The sequence below is a fragment of the Pinus tabuliformis genome, chromosome 6 (assembly GCF_031772625.1).
Source record: "Pinus tabuliformis cultivar Carrire ecotype Pingquan chromosome 6, CPIR1, whole genome shotgun sequence".
NCBI classification, from domain to species: Eukaryota; Viridiplantae; Streptophyta; class Pinopsida; order Pinales; family Pinaceae; genus Pinus; species Pinus tabuliformis.
This window is the reverse complement of record NC_142292.1, coordinates 515,225,146-515,245,406: the sequence shown is the minus strand read 5'-3', so window position 1 is coordinate 515,245,406 and position 20,261 is coordinate 515,225,146. Positions and strand designations below refer to the sequence as shown.

Sequence of the window (20,261 nt, the reverse complement as noted above, 5' to 3'; positions counted from 1 at the left end):
TCTGAGATGTTTGCACCCTTGTACTTGACCGAGATTTCAGAGGATCCGAGATTCTATCTGTACTTTTGCGAAGACCAGCGGGGTATATATAGTAGTTATGTCTCCATAATAAGCCGACATAAGTGAGGGAACCGTTGTGACTTCTTTTTGAGTCGACATGATTGTGTTTTATATCATTTTGCTGGCCAACTTCTTCAAGAGGATTGTGCTTGTCTTGGAGGGTTGAACTAGACACTAGGTTGACTCATATACATTTCATATATGCTCAGGAAGAGCTCTTATGACTTTGACTCTTTTAATAATACATCCTAAGGCTCTAATAAATAAATAAACCTCCTGCTTATGAAACCCATGTAGCAAGGCCTACAAAAATAGTTTTTGTTCTTTTTATTACATCATTTACATTAGTCATAATTACATGTCATTATGAAGACCGAACCTAGTTACACTTTCTTCAACACAAAGCAATTTGGTTGAGGAACCTCTTTGGAGAGCTATTTGAGTAGGTCTTAGACACTACAGTGATATATTGCGACAACAAGAGTGGGATTCGTTTAGCAGAAAATCTCGTGTTTCATGACAAGTCCAAGCACATTGAGATTCGATATCACTTTATTTGAGACATGGTGCAAAGAGGAGCTGTTAGACTCCATCACATATCGACAGATGAGCAAATTGCAAATATTCTCACCAAGGCATTACCGAAAGGAAAGTTCTTGGTCTTCAGAGAGCAGCTTGGACTGATGGATGTGGCCCCTCCAGATAAGGGGCAACATTGATTGAGGACATTGAGCCAACTCTTCCCACCCTGTTTGAGCTCCCAGGGTGAGGAATTGAGATAGAGGGCTCCTGGGGTTGAGGGATCTCTGGACAATAGGGTACTCCCCTATCTGTTACCCATAGGGTTGAAGATGTTGCTCCCCTATCTTCATAGGGTCAGAGATGTTGCTCCCTTATCTGGTCTATGTAGAGTATACCCCAGTTGGCATCATACCCTCAAGCAAGGCTTGTTGGGAATACTGCTCCCTGTTTAGGCAACGGGTTGAGAGTGTACTAGTCGATTATGATGCAGGTGTTCTACCACATGACTACTAAGGGTCATTGATGGGAAGATCGATAAGGAATAGGATTGGGTTGAGACTTGCTCCCATGTATGATCAAGTTATCCTATTGCTTGGTATGGGTGGAAGCTATTACTCTCTGATTCTTCTTCTTTTAAAATGAGAAAGTTTCAGCAGATAGAGTTGAGCAGAGACAACCAAGCATGACAAAAACATGACAAATGATGTGATGATCAACAGACAGATATTGGCAGGTGGAATTCTTCCTAGTTGAGAGGGAGTGTTAATTTTTGCAACTAGGGTCAAATTCCACCTTGGACAACTCAGATGATTGAGATGATGATTGCATTAAATTTCTCTTTTCGAGAGGACCAAAATCGACCTAAAGATCACCCCATTTCGACAAGTGAAAGTTGATTTTTGAATTATTTTATTCATTCATGTATAATGGAATGGGTCGACCCTAAGCACATGTGAAATTGGCTAGGTCGGCCTCAACCCAAGTGGACTCTCATGAAAGCCTATAAATAGAAGCGACTTCAAGCTCATTTACACAAATTGATCAAGTCATCTTCTACTCTCTTCTTTTGTCTTGGTTCGCACAAGTTTGACAGAGGTAGATTGTCCAAGGGTCCGAAATTACGGGGGTGAGGCTCGCACAAATCTAGGGTTTTCTGTTTCTCGGACACTGGCACGTAATAGGGTATTTTCGTCCGAGGACGCTGGCACAAAGTGGCCCTGAGAGCGTCCAAGAAGCCTCAGACGCTAACACAACAACCTAAGGGAGCGTCCAGGGTTTTGAAAGCAGATCTGAAGGTGTTGGTCCCCGGATGCACGCACAAAGTGGTCCAGGATGTGTTCGAGCAACCCCAAACGCTCACACAAGAAGCGTCTAGGGTTTCAGGGGCAGATCAGATAATATTAGTTCATGGACGCTCGCACAGAGTGGTCTAGGGAGCGTCTAGGTAGTCCTGGATGCATGCACAGTAGTTGGAAGAGAGCGTCTAGGGGTTTGGAGCAGATCTGAGTAAGTTATACCTTGGATGCACTCACACAATCTTCCTGAGAGGGTCTGGGATGACAGACACCCTCACACAGTGGCTGAGGGAGCGTCCAGGGAGTTCAAGACGCACGCAGTCAGTCTTGCTAAGAGCATCTAGGGTTTGACAGTTGACTTCAATTATCTTTAGTGGTTTGATGGATCAAGGGTTTCTCTTTGCCATTCTGTAGATCTGCAATTTGTTTTTGTAAATCTCTGCTGCAAATTTATGTATTGGGCTCATTGTACTCTCCGCTAAAAACTTTTTATGACGATCTAATAAAGAAGAAGATTTGAAAAGGTTTTCCCCCTTGTGGGGTTTTTTTCCTTGGTCTTGGACCAATCTATTGTCTCTTATGTTTGTGCTGTTGTCTTCTTTGTCCAGTGTTGCGGGGGAGTGCCCCCCCCCCTCGAACCCGCTCCCGAAGCGCGCTCCGGGCGGGAGCGGGGAGCGGGTCGGGAGCGCGCTCCCTCGCTAGACGGGAGCGATTTTCGGGAGCGCGCTCCCTTAAAAAAATTTACGCTCCCTGCTCTGATAGGGAGCGTTTCAGGGAGTGATCGCTCCCGAGCTCCCGGAGCGCTTTTTAATGCCCGGGAGCGATCGCTCCTTGATCGCTCCCGGGCATTAAAAAACGCTCCGGGAGCGATTTTTAATCGGCCGGGAGCGGTTCGGCGGAAAAAAATTCCGCCGGACCCGAAAAATTAAAAAAATTTAACTAATTTTTTTTTGTTTATAAGCTCAATGGGCCAAAAAAAAACTCATTTCAACTTCATTGAGCTTGAGATTGAGAGCTGAGCAAGAGCAAAGGAGCAAGGAGCAAGAGCTGAGGAGCAAGGAGCCAGAGCTGAGGAGCGAGGAGCAAGTGCCAAGGAGCGAGGAGCAAGCTTGCAGAGGTAAGTAACTTAATCATTTAGTTAGTTTAGCTGGTTAGGTAGTTAATTTGGTTAGTTTCATTTACCTGTTTGAGTTTAAAGATCATTAATTTAAATTAAATTAATAAATTAAATGAATTAATCCCAATAAACTAAATTAATTTGCAGATTCAAGACTCAAACCCTACAAACATCAAACACGATGGACCTGGGGATTTTTATTGGCATTTTCCTCTTCCTGGTCCCCTTTCTGGTTATTATGGTGGTGGAGAGTAGGAAACGGAGGGGGCCTGAAACTGAAGAGGTGGATGAAGAAGCCGGAGGAAGTCAAATGGGTGAAAACCCCAGTGAGGAGGATGTGGAGGAGGGTGAACATGAGGGTCAAAAAACTAAACAAGACCAAACTCCATTGTGGAAATATGTTCACAGGGCTGAAACAGGGAGAGGGGGTGGAACCACTAAATTTCATTGCCCCCATTGCAACACTGATTACACAGGCTCATACACCCGTGCTAGAAGACACCTCTGCGGGAAAAGGCCATGGGATGGAGAGAAACAAATAGGAATCAAAACTTGTAACGCGGTGTCAACAGCAGATAGAGCCAAATACATAAAGGAAGAGGATGACGCCCAATACAGAGCAAAAAGATCAAGGGGTTTCTTTGAACCAAGCTCACAAAGAACTCCTTCAGCATCCTCCCAAGGCAGTGGATATGCACATGGAGGCACAGGGTCATCATCTTTACGCCGTAGAACCATATCAGATTTCCTTGATGAGGGGTGTAGGAATGATGTGGATTCAAAAGTTTACAGGTTCCTCTATGCATGTGGGATACCATTCAATGTTCTACGCTCACCTTATTGGCACGAAATGGTTTCTTCCATAAATGATGCCCCTAAAGGATACAAGAGCCCTGGGTATGACAAGGCAAGAATTGTTGGCCTTGATCATGAAAAAGCAAAAATATCACATTCTTTGAATAAAATGACAAGTTCTTGGACTGACAATGGGGTGTCCATTGTATCTGATGGATGGACAAATGTAAAAGGCAAGCCATTGATAAGTGTTCTTGCTGTGTCCCGAAGTGGTCCCATCTTTCTAGCTGCACATGATTACTCAGACAAGTTCAAGACCGCTATCAACATTGCAGAAGCATTGCTTGAAACAATTGAGCGTATTGGCCCATACAATGTCATCCAAGTCATCACTGATAATGCTCCTAATTGTAAGGCAGCGGGAGCAATTATTGAGGATAAATACCCGAACATATTTTGGTCTGGATGTTTGGTTCACACATTGAACCTTCTGTTGCATGATATTGTCAAAAACAAAAATGAACAATACCAATGGATTGGTGATTTGTACAAGAAAGGAAAAAAAATGATAAAATTTATTACAAATCATAGCAATACCCATGGCCTTTTCCGCAGTCACTCGAGATTGGAGTTGCTGAAGATTGCGAGGACTAGATTTGGTAGCTATTACCTCACCTTCAGGCGCCTTTTGAAGGTAAGAGAGGCATTAGCTAGCATGGTATCAAGTCCACATTGGCAGGTGTTAAAGGAAAGGGCTAAAAATGTAGCTGACATTGCAGGTTTTGAAACGGTGGAGGAGGCCGCTCTTGATGGGCAGTTTTGGACAACTGTGAGACAGGTATTGGATTTCACCAAGCCAATTTATAACATGATTCGGTTTGCAGATACAGACAAACCAGTGATTGGCGAGGTGTATGAGCAAATGGATACCATGTTGGGGGAAATAAAAGACATTGTTCATAACAGAGATCCCGACTTGTACAAACTGAATCACGATTGTGTGTGTGAACGGTGGAATAGGCTTAACCTTCCACTACATTGCTTGGCGTATATCCTTACGCCAAAATACTACTCAGATTCTTGGTTGGGCAAACCTGCAGCAGGGGGTGGTGTTAGGACCAAACCCCATTTAGATCGAGAGGTAACTAGAGGATATCTGGAAGCATTAGAAAAGTTGGTGCCTGACAGGGAGGAATGTGCAGCGGTGCGCCTTGAAATAGGCAGATACTTCACTGGCAGTGGTTTGTATGGTAACTTCCATGCAATGGATGACAAAGATAAATTTGATTCTCTCACATGGAGGGAAACATATGGCGGCCACGGACTTTTGCGAAAATTGGCAATAAAAGTTCTTTCACAGGTTGTAAATTCTTCTTCTGTAGAGAGGTGTTGGAGCACCTACAGTTATATACATAATGTGAAAAGAAACAGGCTCAACGAAAACCGAGCAGAAAGCTTGGTTTATGTGCACTACAACTTGAGGTTGTTGAGCCATTACTGTGATCGGGCTAATGAAGATCCCACATATAAAATTTGGGACAATCACCCTGAGGACGACAATTTGGAGGATGGCATTGTACATATGGAAGAACTAGAAGAGGAGCTTGTACGGGATGAAGCTGAAGTAGCTGCAGCAGCCATGGCACCTCCACCTCCACCATCTAGTAGCAGTTCTCGGGGCCCGAGTCTTGTTCCATTGCTGTCGCCACCTCCATCGACACCCTCGCGTGGAGGCTCTAGTTCTGGTCGTCGGTCTGGGCGGGAGACTCCTAGAAGACCACCACGACCTACTTATACTCCTGGAGACTCTCGTGGCAAGGGCCACTTGTAGATTTACAGTTTACTTGTCTTTTTTAGTTTCTATTAGATTTGTCACTTTAGTTTTCATAACTGTTCAGTGTTGAGTTTTGAGTCCTTGACACTTGACTCTTGACTCTTTCATATCATTATGACATTATGATATTTTTTGTAAACATTATATCACTGTGACAATGAAAATTTGAAGTTTGAAGTTGGGCCTTGGCAATTATAACTCATTGGTAATGATTGTGAATTATGAATATGATGCTTTGTGAAAGACTAGTCACTAAAGTTGTTTCATTTCATCTCATTATTCATGTTTCATTTTATAAATTTTTAACATTTCATATCACGTTAACAGTTAGAAGTTAGGAGTCAGGACTTAGAAATATCTTCGATATTACTTCTTGTAATGGTTAAACTTGGCTTACAAGTACAACTTGTTACTTTGGTGATCAATGATGATAAATGTTATTGAATTTTCAATTCTGAAAGCTTGAAGTTGAAACTTTAATATTGAATTTGATGAATCATGATTTATAAGACTCAATATGTTGCGATTGTAATATGTATTTTAATTTTACTAAGGTTGATGACGATTATAATTTCTAGATGATTGATGTGATATGGTTCAATGATCAATTTATGTTTTTTTATGTTTTTTATGTCTATTTCATCATTCTACATGTTTTTGTTGACATATATGTATCAAAAATTAAAAAATATAAAATATATATATATATTTTTAAAAAATCGCTCCGGGATTCGCTCCCAAACCGGGAGCTTCTGAAAATGGTCGCTCCCGCTCCCGCTCCCGCTTCCACTCCCGCTCCCCGCTTCCGCTCCCGCTCCCAAGTAACATTGTCTTTGTCATTGCATATATTGTTCTATCTTCAGTTACAGTTTATGATTGGTTACATTGCTAATAATTGGATGCTTTGTTAATGAAGAAGTAAATTGGGCTAAAGTAATTGATACAACATAGAACAATCTGGAAAATTAACAACGAAGGGCATTACCTTTAAATTCATAACGACCTTCATGTGTTCGAAAAACAGTGGTCGCTATGCCCTCTAACCATATCCTGATCTCAAAGTCCAATTTTGAAAAGTACTAGGCTCCATTAAGTTCATCTAACATTTCATCTATAAAGGGGATCAAAAACTTATTCTTAATCGTTACCTTGTTTGGTCCTCGATAATCTGCACACAGTCTAAAGGATCCATCCTTCTTTCAGACAAGAACCACTGGAGTAGCGTATGGGCTTCTACTCTTTGTGATGATTCCACACTTTAAAAGATCTTGGATTATTCTTTTGATTTCAGTATTTTGGCGGTGTGGATACTTGTACGGCTTGATGTTGACAGGGTTTGACCCTGATATGACTTTGATTATGTGCTCGATTTCTCTTTCAAGTAGCATCTTCATAGGAAGATCTTGGAACATCTTTTTTGTTTGTTTTTGGATCAATTTTTGAACTTCAGGTGGTAGTTCTTGAGCTACATGTGCTTCTTCGCTAACCAATCTTGAAGCCAACATCTCCATCTGATGACATTGCACTACATATGCTGGTGCTCCCTTACGTTTCAACTCCATCATCTGGTATGACGATACAATTTGATTATGAGGGGGTTGGAACCCAAATAACTTGTATTTTTGCCCCTCCCATCTAAATTTTATAAATTGCTTTTGATGGTTGGCAGAGTAAGTGCCTAGGGTTTGTTTGGATACCTAGGATCACATCCACTCCTAATGTTATAATATAGAACGAAGATTCTAGATTGTAGTCCTGAATCTGTAATTTCATTGTATGGCATTTCCCTACTTTTTAAAATTTTCTTTTCGTCAGCTACCATCACTTTCATGTTGGGCATGGGATATGAGAAAATGTTGAGCCTTTTCACCATATTTGAGTCCAAAAAGTTGTGGGTGCTGGTTGTATCTATTAGAACTATTATATTGCTCTTTTTGATATGTCCATTTAATTTTAATGTCTGGGGTTGAGATATCCCTGTGATGGCCGATAACGACATTTGTGGAATACTCTCGTTATCCGATTCTGGAGAAAATTGTGGGGAATCTTCAACTTCTTCTAAGTGTGATTCTTCACTAGTTGAATCATTGGTTGCTTCACATGTATACAGGTTCTTGGTCTCTTTTCCTTTAGCACATTTGTGTTTAGGATCCCATTTTTCGCCACAACATTTGCACTTACTTTCTTTCATTCTTTGCTCTAATACTAGATGGAGCAAACTCGCTCAGTATTTGCATTTGCAGAAAAATATATATATTTTATTAATTGAGTTAAATGATGGATTACATAGAAGGGCCCTTGGCTTATATACCGCCTTGGGTGCTTCTTGGTGAAAGGGCATGATCTTCTGATCGTGCCCTTTCACCTAATTAACCTATAATTATAAAATTATTAAATTTTTACATAACCATTGTTTGATCCTTTGGCTGCTTACTCACTACATAGAGCCAGTGTGATCCAGTCTTTGGCCATTAATTATCGTCAACCTTGTTGCCATCACAATTCAAGTGTTTCGCTATAAATTTGGAGTTTCTTTGTCTCACCATCAGGCCTTGGGCCATATAGTAAAAAAAGAAAAAAAAAGAAAAGAAAAAAAAGTATATTAAAAAAAATGCTTAAAAAAGGAATTAGCTAGCATTAAAAAAAAGAAGAAAAAAGAAAAGAAAAACAAAACATATATATATAAATAAAGGAAAAAGATCAAGTTAAAAAAGAAGAAAAGAAGAGTATATACAAAAAGAAAAAAGAAAAATGATTCAAAAATAAATATAAACTATAAAAGTATAGAAAAAAAATTATATAACAAAAAAAAATATATAAAAGTTATAACCAAAACAAAAAAAACAAGGGAAAAAAACGCACTTACCTGGTTGGTGCATTAACAGAGGCCTACGTTGCCGCTGCCTGAGTCACTGCAACCCTACAACACAAGCAGACAGAACCTCTGCACATCATCAACGTTCAACTGTGCCCGTAACTGCAACCCTAACATATGCAACAATCGAAGCCACTGTCCCATCCTGTCCGCTCTACTTGAGCCACAACCGTCATTCTGTCTGCTATGCTTGAGCCACAACCGCTCGTATACCAGCTAGCCACTCTGTCGTTATCTCATTGCTAACCATACACCATATGAGCCTTCACCAAGATTATTCAACCACCATAGAACAATTGTATTTTCGGATTGTTGCCGTTGAATTGAACACTGAACAATTAGCCGAGTCTGTTCAAACAATTCGATGCGTCTGTACGGTTTTTGTACAACGACCACCCATTTCTTCACATCTCTTCACGTTTGTTTTAGGAAAGCCAAATAATTGTTTATTAAGGTACTTGGTGTTAGTTTTTGTAGCATCGGATGTGTTCTAGCCACAAAATTTGGTGGAGAGGCTAGAATACATGAGATCCCCAAAACCCATAATTCGTTTATGGGAATTCCGCTTAGAAATGACTTAATTAGGTTATTAACCACTTTTTAAATATTTCCTAAGTCTAAACTTAGGGAATATGGTTAATTAAGCAATATTAATTAAGTTAAGGTGAGAATCATCTAGAAACTCACACGGATCGATCCAAAGATGATCCTAGCCATCGATTACGTTTTAATCTTGGCTGTTGGTGCTCCAACAAAGGATTATAAGAGGAGGTTGATGTGGTGATGGGAAGACACTTCAACAGTTTGATTTCTTGGCAGATCGATTTCTAGAATAGCAACAGTTAGTTGCCGGAGAGAGAGCTAGAGATCAAAGCAGTGAGAGAGGGGCAGAGATAGTGAGGCTGGAGGAGGCATTCTAGATCCAGCGAGTGCATTTGCAGAGAGGTAGAAGAGCCACAGAGAGGCTGATGCTGGGGCAGCACAACAACCTCTAGAGGTAAGATCGAATTGCTGAGAGGGAGAGACGTCTTCAAGTCCAGAGGCCGGGAAGGAGTCCCAAAGTGCAGGAGAAGCATCTTTCTAGTTAGTAAAAGGCAAAACAACTTCATCAAAGACCAGTTTGAGGCTAGATGTCCAACAGGCTGCGCAGAGAAGCACAAAGGGTCAAAGGGCTGAATTTTTGAAGGCAAGTCGTGCCAAGAGTTTGCCTGTGGGGTGAGGAAAATTCCTCACTAGATTTTTGCCAATATTTTTCTCTGTAGGATTGCTATATTTCAACATCTAGTTGTACTCATAATTTCTCACTGTTGCATAATACTAAAACCCTCAGTTGTTGCATCGGTTTTCGCAAGTTGGGTTTTTCTAGCAACTTTTGTCCAAAAATATTTGTGTTATTTTTTGTGTGCACTAGCATTTCTTAGTTTCCAGCGCATTATTTTTTCTGCAGTTTTATTTATGAATGTTGAAGTGTATTTATTTCGACATTTTCCATAACAGATAAATTGTTAATTAATTAACAATTAGGAGAAATAATATCAATTTTGCAATAGAATTCCGCTATTGGATTTTTCACATTATATTAGAGCGCACTTGATCAACAGGAGAGCTTGGAGGCAAAAAGAAGGAATTTCACTGCTCAGTGTGGGTAGAGGGCCAAATTCTCAAGGGCAACGCGGTCATTCTGTCAGGAGTCGAGTTACTTGTGGGTTCATTTTTCTGAGTGGGGCAGAAAAATTTGATCCTACCAGATCGAGAGATTCCAGAGGCAGAGGGAGTAGCTCAGTTTTTTCATTCAATAGATCTCTAGCTAGATGCAATGGTTTTTGCGGTAGTTTGCTAGAGCAGAGCTAACATCGGGGTGGAAGAGAGAAGAGCACACACAAAGGGAAAATTTTCCTCAGGCAACTTCTTGTCTCAAGCAGTTCGATTTTCCTTGCAGATCGACGATCGTTGTGAGCAGATCTTATCACTCCAAAAGGGAGTGCGAATAGCAGAGCAACTACCAAGTAGAAAGAAAGAGGTAGTTTTCAACAGTTCTTTGAGATGGCCATTGCTAGGTTTCGTGATCAGGACAAGTTGGATGGAGCTTCCAACATCATCTGGAAGGCGAGGATGTCCTTCCTTCTAGATGAATATGGTCTGAAAGCCTATATTGATGCAGTGGTGTCAGTTCCTGAGGACGTAGATCCGCTGAAAGAGTACAAAAAGGAGATAGCATGGGCGAAGCGGTTGATCCTAGACAGAGTTTGAGATCATATAGTCTCGCATATAGCTGGCAAAGATACTGCCAAGAAGATGTGGCATGCTCTCGCCACGTTATATCAGGGTACTTCCGAGTAGCAGAAGATGTACCTCGAGGAGAAGCTGAGACTCATTCGGATGCGGAAAGGGTAAGGCATAGACCCCTTCCTCATCAGGATTCAGGAGGTTCGGGACCATTTGTCAGTTGTTGGGGCAGCACTGCAAGTCTTTTTCCAAAGCATATTGGGCAGAAACAAATTACCAGAGTGGGACAGGATGTGGGCTAACTTGCAGCAAGAGGAATTAAGGCAAGTTCTTCTAAAGAGCTCCATCAGTGGCAACAACAACGGACAAAAGCAGGTGAAGGAAGAGGAGAATGTGGCCCTTGCATATAAGGGTCCCAGTCAGGGACAAGAGGAGTAGAAAAAGAAGAAGAAGGACCTGTCAAAGGTCAAGTGCTTCAGTTGTGGTGAGCTCGATCACTATAGTACCTAGTGTTCCCTCAGGAAGAAGGACAAAGAGGAGAAGCAAGACTAGTAGACAACTTCTGCAGAGATCGATAGGCTTTCCTCCAGGCTGGAAGAAGACTTCGTGATGATGGTAGCCATACCTCTAGGATTGAGGTGGGGTGACTTGGAGTTGTAGCCCAGAGTGCTACAGATGGGCAAGATCCTTGAGGAGTCCACCTCATGGATCAATACCATGCTACAGGGGCCCAAAGTATTCAGTAGTAGGATGGATCAGTGGCAGTTGATGCAGTCAGTATCAGAGTGATAATTGCAGACTAGTGGTAGTCAGATGCTGGGAAGCATAGTGCAAAGTTGGCAGCAGTGCAAAGTCAGTAGCAATGCAGATTCTTCAGTGACTGTGCAAACGCTAATAGTAGTCAGAGACTCGGGAGACAGATGCATCATATTGATGACAATTGATTAAACATTTTGGATGCTTTTCAATTGCAGATGTTGCAATTGTAACAACAAATGAGAGGGAGTTGTAGTGCAGATGCAGTGTTGGCAGCAATATGGCAACGTCAGTAGCAACACAAATGCAACATATATCAGAGTTGCACAGTGGTTGGTGGGCAGTATGGCCAGACGTCAACAATGTGACATGAGATGATGTAGAGACAGGGTGTTGTGGCAGGGAGTGCAGTACTAGAACTCATTCCTCGCTAAGAGGGAGTGTTAGTTTTTGTAGCATCGAACGTGTTCTAGCCACGAAATTTGGTGGAGAGGTTAGAATATATGAGATCCCCAAAATTCATAAATCATTTTTAGAAATTCTGCCTAGAAATGACTTAGATTATTAACCAATTTCTAAATATTTTTAAGTCTAAAATTGGGGAATATGGTTAATTAATCAAAATTAATTAAGTCAAGGCGAGAATCATCTAGAAACTCACACGGATCGATCCAGAGATGATCGTAGCCATCGATTATATTTTAATCTTGGCTGTTGGTTTTCCAACAAAGGGTTATAAGAGGAGGTTGATGTGGTGATGGAGAAGACACTTCAGCCATTTGATTTCTTGGCAGATCGATTTGCAGAGTAGTAACAATTAGTTGCCGGAGAGAGAGATAGAGATCGAAGCAGTGAGAGAGGGGCAGATATAGTGAGGTTGGAGGAGTCATTCCAGATCCAGCGAGTGCATTTGCAGAGAGGCAGAAGAGCCACAAAGAGGCTAACACTGGGGCAGCGCAACAACCTCTAGAGGTAAGATCGATTTGTTGAGAGGGAGAGACGTCTTTAGTTATAGAGGTCGGGAAGGAGTCCCAGAGTGCAGGAGAAGCATCTTTCCAATCAACAGAAGGCATAATGACTTCGTCAGAGACCAGTCTAAGGTTAGACGTCCAGAAGGTTATGCAACGTAGCGCAAAGGGTCAGAGGGCGGAATTTCTGAAGGCAAGTCATGCAAGGAGTTTGCCTGTGGGGTGAGGAAAACTCCTCACTAGATTTTTGCCAGTATTTTTCTCTGTAGGATTGTCAGATTTCGACATCCAGTTGTACTCAAAATTTCTCACTGCTGCATAATAATAAATACCTCAGCTGCTACACTGGTTTTCCCAAGTTCGGTTTTTCCGGGAACTTTTGTCCAAAAATAATTGTGTTATTTTTTTGTGTGTGTGTGTGTGCTAGCATTTCTTAGTTTGCAACGCATTATTTTTTCCGCAGTTTTATTTGTGAAGGTTACAATGTATTTATTTCGATATTTGTCGTGGCAGATAAATTGTTAATTAATTAACAATTAGGAGAAATAATATTAGTTGCTGCAATATGATTCCGATCTTGGAATTTTCACACTTGGAATCTAAAGGGTTTATTGCTTAGTTATTAAAAGAAAAATATAAGGAAAAAAAAGGACCACATTGAATTTGAATCACTATTAAATTTTTTTTATTAAATGAAGTTATTTTAAAGGTTTCAAAAGTGGTATATTTCAAGAATACTTCATATTTTAAGGAGATAATATAAGGAAGTGGAAAAGTTTTAAAGGTCATTTTCTAGGATAAATGCAAAGTGAAGTCCAACAATCATGAGAAAGGAATGAAACCTAATTCAAAAATAAATGAAGGAAGATTTCCAGAAACCTCACATAACTATGCTTCAGTGCTATTTAAAATTAAGGGGTCTATTGCAAAAAAAGATGTTACTATTGCTACCTTACTAGTTGAAGATAAAAATTATATAAAACCTAAAATCACAAACCAATTAGTGATCCTTGAGTCAAATATAATCGAAAAATTAGACTGTTTTGGCAACAAAAAATATGACATAACCAATTTACAATTAAACAATGGGGATTATAGATTTATATCACAATTCTTAGTTCAAGCCCTATGGAACAATCAAGGTGACATTATTTTGGGTTCACCCTGGATGGAAACTCTAGGGTCCTTCATCTTAAATACGAAAAATAAGTTTTTGACATTTTGATACAAAAAGTAAAAAATAACCTTACAAGATGTTACATTGAAGCCAAATTTAGTAACACCCGAAGACATACAAGATATTTCAAAAGTAATTTTTCAAGAAGATAAAAAAATACTACAAAATATGCAAAGAGAAGTTGACAAAATCATCGTTGACAAAAATGAAGAAGTTTCTCGGCTTAAAGACCATAGTGAAAAATTACTAACACAAATTAAGAAGCTTAAAAAGGACAAGAAGTTGCTAAAAGATAGGTTAGAACAACGTACTCAAGAGGAAGTATTAAAGTTTCCAATCGTAACAGTGCAAGTTTAAGATAAAGAAACGAATACCAATCCAGTCAATATCACAAATCAAGAAGAGGATAAACCAATTGAAATGAAGACGCACTTAGATGTTGCAATTCAAGCATTGGAATTTTGAAGTGAAGATCCAGAAATTAACCACGCAACTTCCATAGCTAAAGGAAATCATATACTTCCAAGTAAATCAAGAGGTTGTCACATGGAAGATAAGGGAAAATTAAACCACATGAAGACAACTTAGTCAACCCACATATTTGTATTGTTCAGAACAAAAACAACAGACTTATGTTCCAATGAATATTGAAGTTTGTACAATCTAGTCTTGTCATAACAATAAATCACAAGTTTCCAACAACCTCAAGGTTCCACAAAAGATTGATTTAGGATGGTTAGATCCCTTCTCAGTTCGACTATTTTGTTTATCACTCCAAGGATCTTATCATCTTGTATCAATGAAGATAACGAATTGAAGAATTTCAAAAGATGTGAACAGATTACAGAGACAAAGAAACAAATGACATACCTTGTCAGCGATAAGCTTTGAGGACAAAGCTTTTTGAAGACGAAGACACTGTTATGAATAAAATATATACAAATAATATAAATAATAATAATAATGAATAATAATTAATTAGTAGTGAATAGGCATGCCTCTAAAGACATGACCTTTTGTGAAGAGGTACCTGCGTAGGTATATAAGCAGGCCCTCACCCTCAATTGTAATGATCATCTCATATCTTCTGTACAAATCTCATATAACATATTTTGTCCTATAATGGATATTTACATAAACCAGATCTTCTGAGTATTTTGCTGTGTAAACAAACTTTGTTCGTAACATTGGTATCAAAGCATACCATTGAAGTATACGAACTTTGTTTGTTACACAGTGGCAAAGATTTCTTGCTGAATTTTTGAGGCAATATTTTACATGGCTTAACATCTTTGCCGGTGATTCTTACGAGGTGGAATTTTTAAATTGTAAAAATCCCGAACAGATCTGATGAGGAAAAATTGCATTTGATCTTCTTACGATACCCATGAATAGGCTCTCCATGTTCCCAAGATGCATCCAATTGCTTGGGGATGTTGGTGGAAGATAAATGAAAATATTTTTGTGGGTTGTTAAGTCACTATTTTTTGATTTTCAATGTTCAAGTTCAAAATATGCCGAACTTCAGGTGAATCTGAACAAATTCATTGAATTTCGCTGAACTTTAAGCCAAATATGAATCTTAAATTGAATAAATTTTCTTACAAATCTGATGGAGTTTGTTGAGATGCGTTGAGGTTTGAATTTTTAAAGCTTAAAAAAAAACCTAAATGTAAATCAAGGTTCGTTCCTCCTGTTCATTCATTTATTCATTCCTCCAGCGACTAAGTACTCTCCTGAGTCTTGTCATGGCCCGTCTCTCACACTGAGAGATATAGGTGCTTATGAAGTCTTCATTCCTGTCGTGGCTTGTCTCTCACATTGATAGATTGAGATGCCTCTCAAGTCCCACCCTCTCACTGTGATAACCTAGAGTTCCCGACCCCTCTGGAGTCCCATGTCTCTCAGAAACCCTGATTCGGGACAATGACCCCTTTTGAGCTGTGACTCACAGACTACAATCACTGTTGGCGGCTTCGATGGCTACAGGCTGCAACCAAGCTTCGATAGTGACACATACAGAGACAACCTCGGCCCATAACTTTACTATGTATATATTTTTATTACATTCAATTTTATTGTATTCCTATTATATTTTTAAGATCGAATTTATTATCTTTCAATCATATTTTTTATTACATTGACTTGAGTTTATTATAGGGACAGCCTTGGATGCATTGAATTATATATATATATATATATATATAGTAGTTCCTCAAACTTATTGCCAAATTTTATTACAAAATTTGTCACTGTTTAATGTTTTGTTAAATTTCAAGGTTGTCAAAGTGAAACAGGGTGACATGCATGTATTGTTTGCAAAAAAAATCGGACCATGAAGTTTAATGATAAGCTATGCTAACTGTAAATTATTGCAGAAAAACACTGCAAAAACTTTCAAAAAGCAAATGCTATCCCTATTGTGGAAATCTGCTGAAAGGGAAGAGAGTAGAAACATACATGGGATATGCACAATAACGGATTGAAATCGTTTCCCAATTCACAAATCATTCCTTGCTACAGAATAGACATCAAGTTTGCCATCCAATGGCATGCTGGAGTCAAATTTTTACTGGCAGAAGCACAAGCAACAAGCTTGAGTTAGCAAAATGAGTGCCATAACTGGTGTTAAAGTTTAAACAGAGAAAAATGTGCACAGCAGCAGATTTTTTTTCCAAAAAATTATGAATGACATGCCAGAGTTGTGAAAAAATTGTGAGTACGATGAGTTATTAAAAAAATTGCATTTTTGAATGCAATTTCTCTTTTTCATTTACACTTCCGGAAAATTTGGAAAGTCCTTGATTTTTCGACAACACTGATTGTAACTATCACTAGTGTGGTGAGGAGGAAAAGTATGTGTTTAGGGTGTTCTGTATTTTTATTGTGTAGTTGTAACCATCACTTATGTGACAAATGGAAAATGTAAATAACGGTATAGAATTAGAATGTTTCTCATGTTGTAAAAGGTCATTATTATAAAAATGTCAATTTTATGTAGTAGGCCTTTCACTATTTAGAGACTACAATCTTTTCTTTAGTAACCAGCTTAGATCCATCTTAACTCCGGATCTACCAAGCACCGAGAGGGATCAAATCTCTCAAGGTGCAAACCTCTTTTTGAGTGCAAAACTTGAGGAAACATTTGCATCTAGAGAGATTTGATTCCTTTTGGCACTTGGTAGATCCAAAGTTTAAGATGGATTTATGCTGGTTCTTAACAATATTGTTTATATAATTATATTTATATAAATTTCACACACACAGATATATATATATATATATATATAGAGAGAGAGAGAGAGAGAGAGAGAGAGAGAGATTATTGCTAGTTCTAATTTATATGGTAAAATGGATCTAAATATACAACTACTATTTGTGTTTTTTATATGTATTTCGGTGTTCACATCTCTATATATAGAAATTATTCTTATTTCTAATTAGTTTTACGTACTGAAATAACGACATGGTTATGAATATGAATCATTATTATTTAAATTTATTTTATTGTGATATGCATATTATGATTTTCTCTTGAAAAATTTGTTTATAATTTTATTTCTAACAAGAAAATTACTATATAAAAATTTGAATTTGTATTGATTTATTATTTTTTTAATTGTGCCGACATTATGTTTTATTATTATTATTTTTGATCTAACACTTCATCTAATGAGCCACTGGAACATCTCCTCCATACTGGGCTGTAGAGTGCTCTCAGCACAAGAAGCTGAATTTTCAAATTTTGTATGATAATATGCTCAAATATTTTGGTCTCCTTTCAAGCAATGGCCTGTTAGTGTCTTGCTCCTTTCATACAGATATCATTCGTCACAGGGAAGAATGAGAAGCAATTTGTTGTCTTTTTATATAGGAGACATCGAATTCTTGTAATTTCTTACATATATTTGTTGTTCAGGTGTATTAGCCTAAAAAGTGGTTGAGGTTGTTGTAGTCTATTCTAAAATTTTTGTAAGGTAAAACTTGTTTTCATTTCTTGAGGGTATTCACTAATGATAAGATTTCTTTATTGTATTAGAATTCGAGTTTCTCTTTCCTTTTTAGTGGCTTGATTCTCATTATATGAAGTATCATGCTTTAAAATAAATGAGTTTTGAAGTTTGAAATGGTTTGGAGATGCATCATTGTCATGCATTCTTTGAAGAATTCTTATGCTCCTTTGTTCCTTTCAAAAGATTCTCGTTTAAAGATGGTACATGGTAAGCTGTGTTTATTGGCAATGAATCTTCGATTGTAGCTAGATGGGCCTAAAAATGCTCATGGCTTGGTTACATTTATAAGGCTCCATTGTTTGATGATTGGAATAATGTTTTTGGGTCTTTTTTAAAACTCATATGAGCTTCAAAGAATATTGCTCAAAACTACTTTTATGTTTGATGGAACTGCTTTTATTGCAATCTGGATATCCGAAGTGTTCTTGCCACTTTTTACTACAAATCAAATTGCTAATGAGAACAAATGCTTGTTCAGGAGAGAAATAAACTTTTCTTTTTCATTTTATATGTTTCTAGTGTCCTTGTCGACTGAAGTAAGTAGCTTTGAACTTATAGTGATCTTTAAGTGTTAAGGTGGTTTAGGAGGGTGCCTTCTGCATTAATGTGCATATTCTATGTATTAAATTTATGGGAAGAACTTATGAAGTTTATTTTGTGAAATATCTAGTCCTGGCTGTTTATCAAGAAGTTCACAATTTTTTGACATTGAGATTTTGAATTTGATCACGAGAGCTTGTCATCTGCACAAAATGAACATTGTTTCCGAAACAACTGTTTAGATATCAATAATACTGTAAAATGTAGTGGATATGGTGCAGCCAAGAAACATTTCAGGCCTATTTTGATTGGAATGGAAATGTTTATATTTTGACAAGATAGTTTTCCCACAAGGAGCTGTCCTTGAAGGGGATCTAGTTGCCTCCTTTGGTGCTGTCACCAACTTTTTAGTTAACACTTTGAACTTTTCTGAGTCTTAAGATCTAATCTATATTACGACGTTGGTGATACCACTTGTAACATTTTCCTTAATCTCTTTGAATCTGCAAAATGTTCCCAATCTATGTTGATATGTGGATGTTGTCAAGACATCTCTTCTTTGGTTCTTCAAGATGGAGACATCAAGTACTCGTGTTTTGGTCAAAGTCAAACATGTGGAAGATAAATTCTTATCGACTGAATTCTTTTTGCAGCCGTATCTTCATGAATCTCGACACCGCCATGCTTTAAGACGAGCAAGGGGTTGTGGTGGTCGGTTTCTTAACACCAAAAATGATGGAAGCAATGAGAAAGATGTGTCAGGGGATAATGATTCTCATGATTCTACAGGTCAAAGTAATAAGGTGCTAAATCCTGATTCAGGAAAGGATGGTACCTCACATGATTTGAATGGGATTCAACACATAGGTAATTTAGCACCAATTGGCAATGGCATCAGTGCTCATTCTGGAACAGTCTCTCCTGGTCAAGTTGGAATGGGTGAAAGTGTGTCAAATGGATCACATTACACATATAATCAAAGGCGAGGATTTCATTCATCTGCATTTCATCCTCTTTCAGTCAGCACTACAGAGAGTGGCCAAGTTGGAGGCGTGGTTTCCAGTGGAGGCCACCATACAGCAGTAGCAACCCAATGATGTCATTTCAAATGGGGGTATCAAGATGTATGTCCTGCTCAGTCGCCAAGTTTCTTGACAAACAAAATAGATATTTATTGACTTTTGTAAAAAATATCCATGCATAGTTTGAGTTTATTTTATAAGATGTTCACCAATGAAAGGTTGGTCTGAAGCATGTCATATCCTGGCATGCAACTTCCTTGACAAGACAATTTGCAAGGAAAGGGTAGGTTTTGGTATACATCTGAAGTTAAATTTATTTATTTCAGAGGCTGATATTTTTACCAGACCTTAGATGTTGAACTGGGTAGATTTGTGTAGGACTTGGGACACCATATCAACTAGGCTGTAGATTTGTGTGGTGGTGTGAGGCAGGGCAGAACTCTGTCAGCCTGGATTGAAAATGGACAGAGGCAAATCATTCTTGGCTAATGTATTTGGTACTTTAACAGTTCTTGTATTTAACCAAGTTGTGCTGACTGGTTTTATTTTTGCTTAAATTTTCTTTAGAATTTGTAATAACCATAAGTTAGTTTAGATGCCAAAATCTGGTGCTTGTCCTTTGCTCTTCTCTCTGTTTAGAAATTGATCAAAGGATAAGAGTTTATTGCAGTTTGCAATCTCGTAAGGATGTTATGTTCAGCCGCAACAATGAAAATCTATTCACATATGCTATAGTTGGATGTAAGATGTCAAGTGCATTTTTCTATGTAGTACTAGAGATTCAAATTTTGCAGGTTTTTCATGCAGATCTTCTTAGGTAATCTGTCTATTTGTGATCTGTTTTGGCTAAGGAATTTGTAGAATATGAAATTGACTAGAATGAAAATATGATCATGGCAAAGTCAGGAGGTATATGGAGGTTTCATCAATACATGCCTGTTGTTATGGCTGGTTTCTTTTCTTTTGATTTGTAAAAATCTAATAAGGTTGAGATTGCTGGCCTATTACGTAATATTACAATTCATGTATTCTTAGATAATCAAAGTGTGTATTCTTATATA

General features: G+C 38.4%; 1 protein-coding gene across 7 annotated transcripts in view; it reads left to right on the top strand.

Annotated features, from left to right (window-relative positions):
* LOC149259564 (nuclear transcription factor Y subunit A-7-like) overlaps positions 1–19,757 on the top strand; it is a 68,697-nt gene extending 48,940 nt beyond the window's left edge. For 5 of the 7 annotated variants that reach the window (XM_089418760.1, XM_089418726.1, XM_089418747.1 and 2 more), the window contains one exon: positions 18,832–19,734. In XM_089418760.1, the coding sequence (XP_089274886.1) occupies positions 18,832–19,275 (444 nt within the window). In that variant the 3' untranslated portion in view covers positions 19,276–19,734. Of the gene's footprint in view, positions 1–18,831 lie in introns of all 7 variants that reach the window. The other 2 variants (XM_089418745.1, XM_089418736.1) reach the window with 2 other exon arrangements.
* Positions 19,758–20,261: the final 504 nt, after the last annotated feature.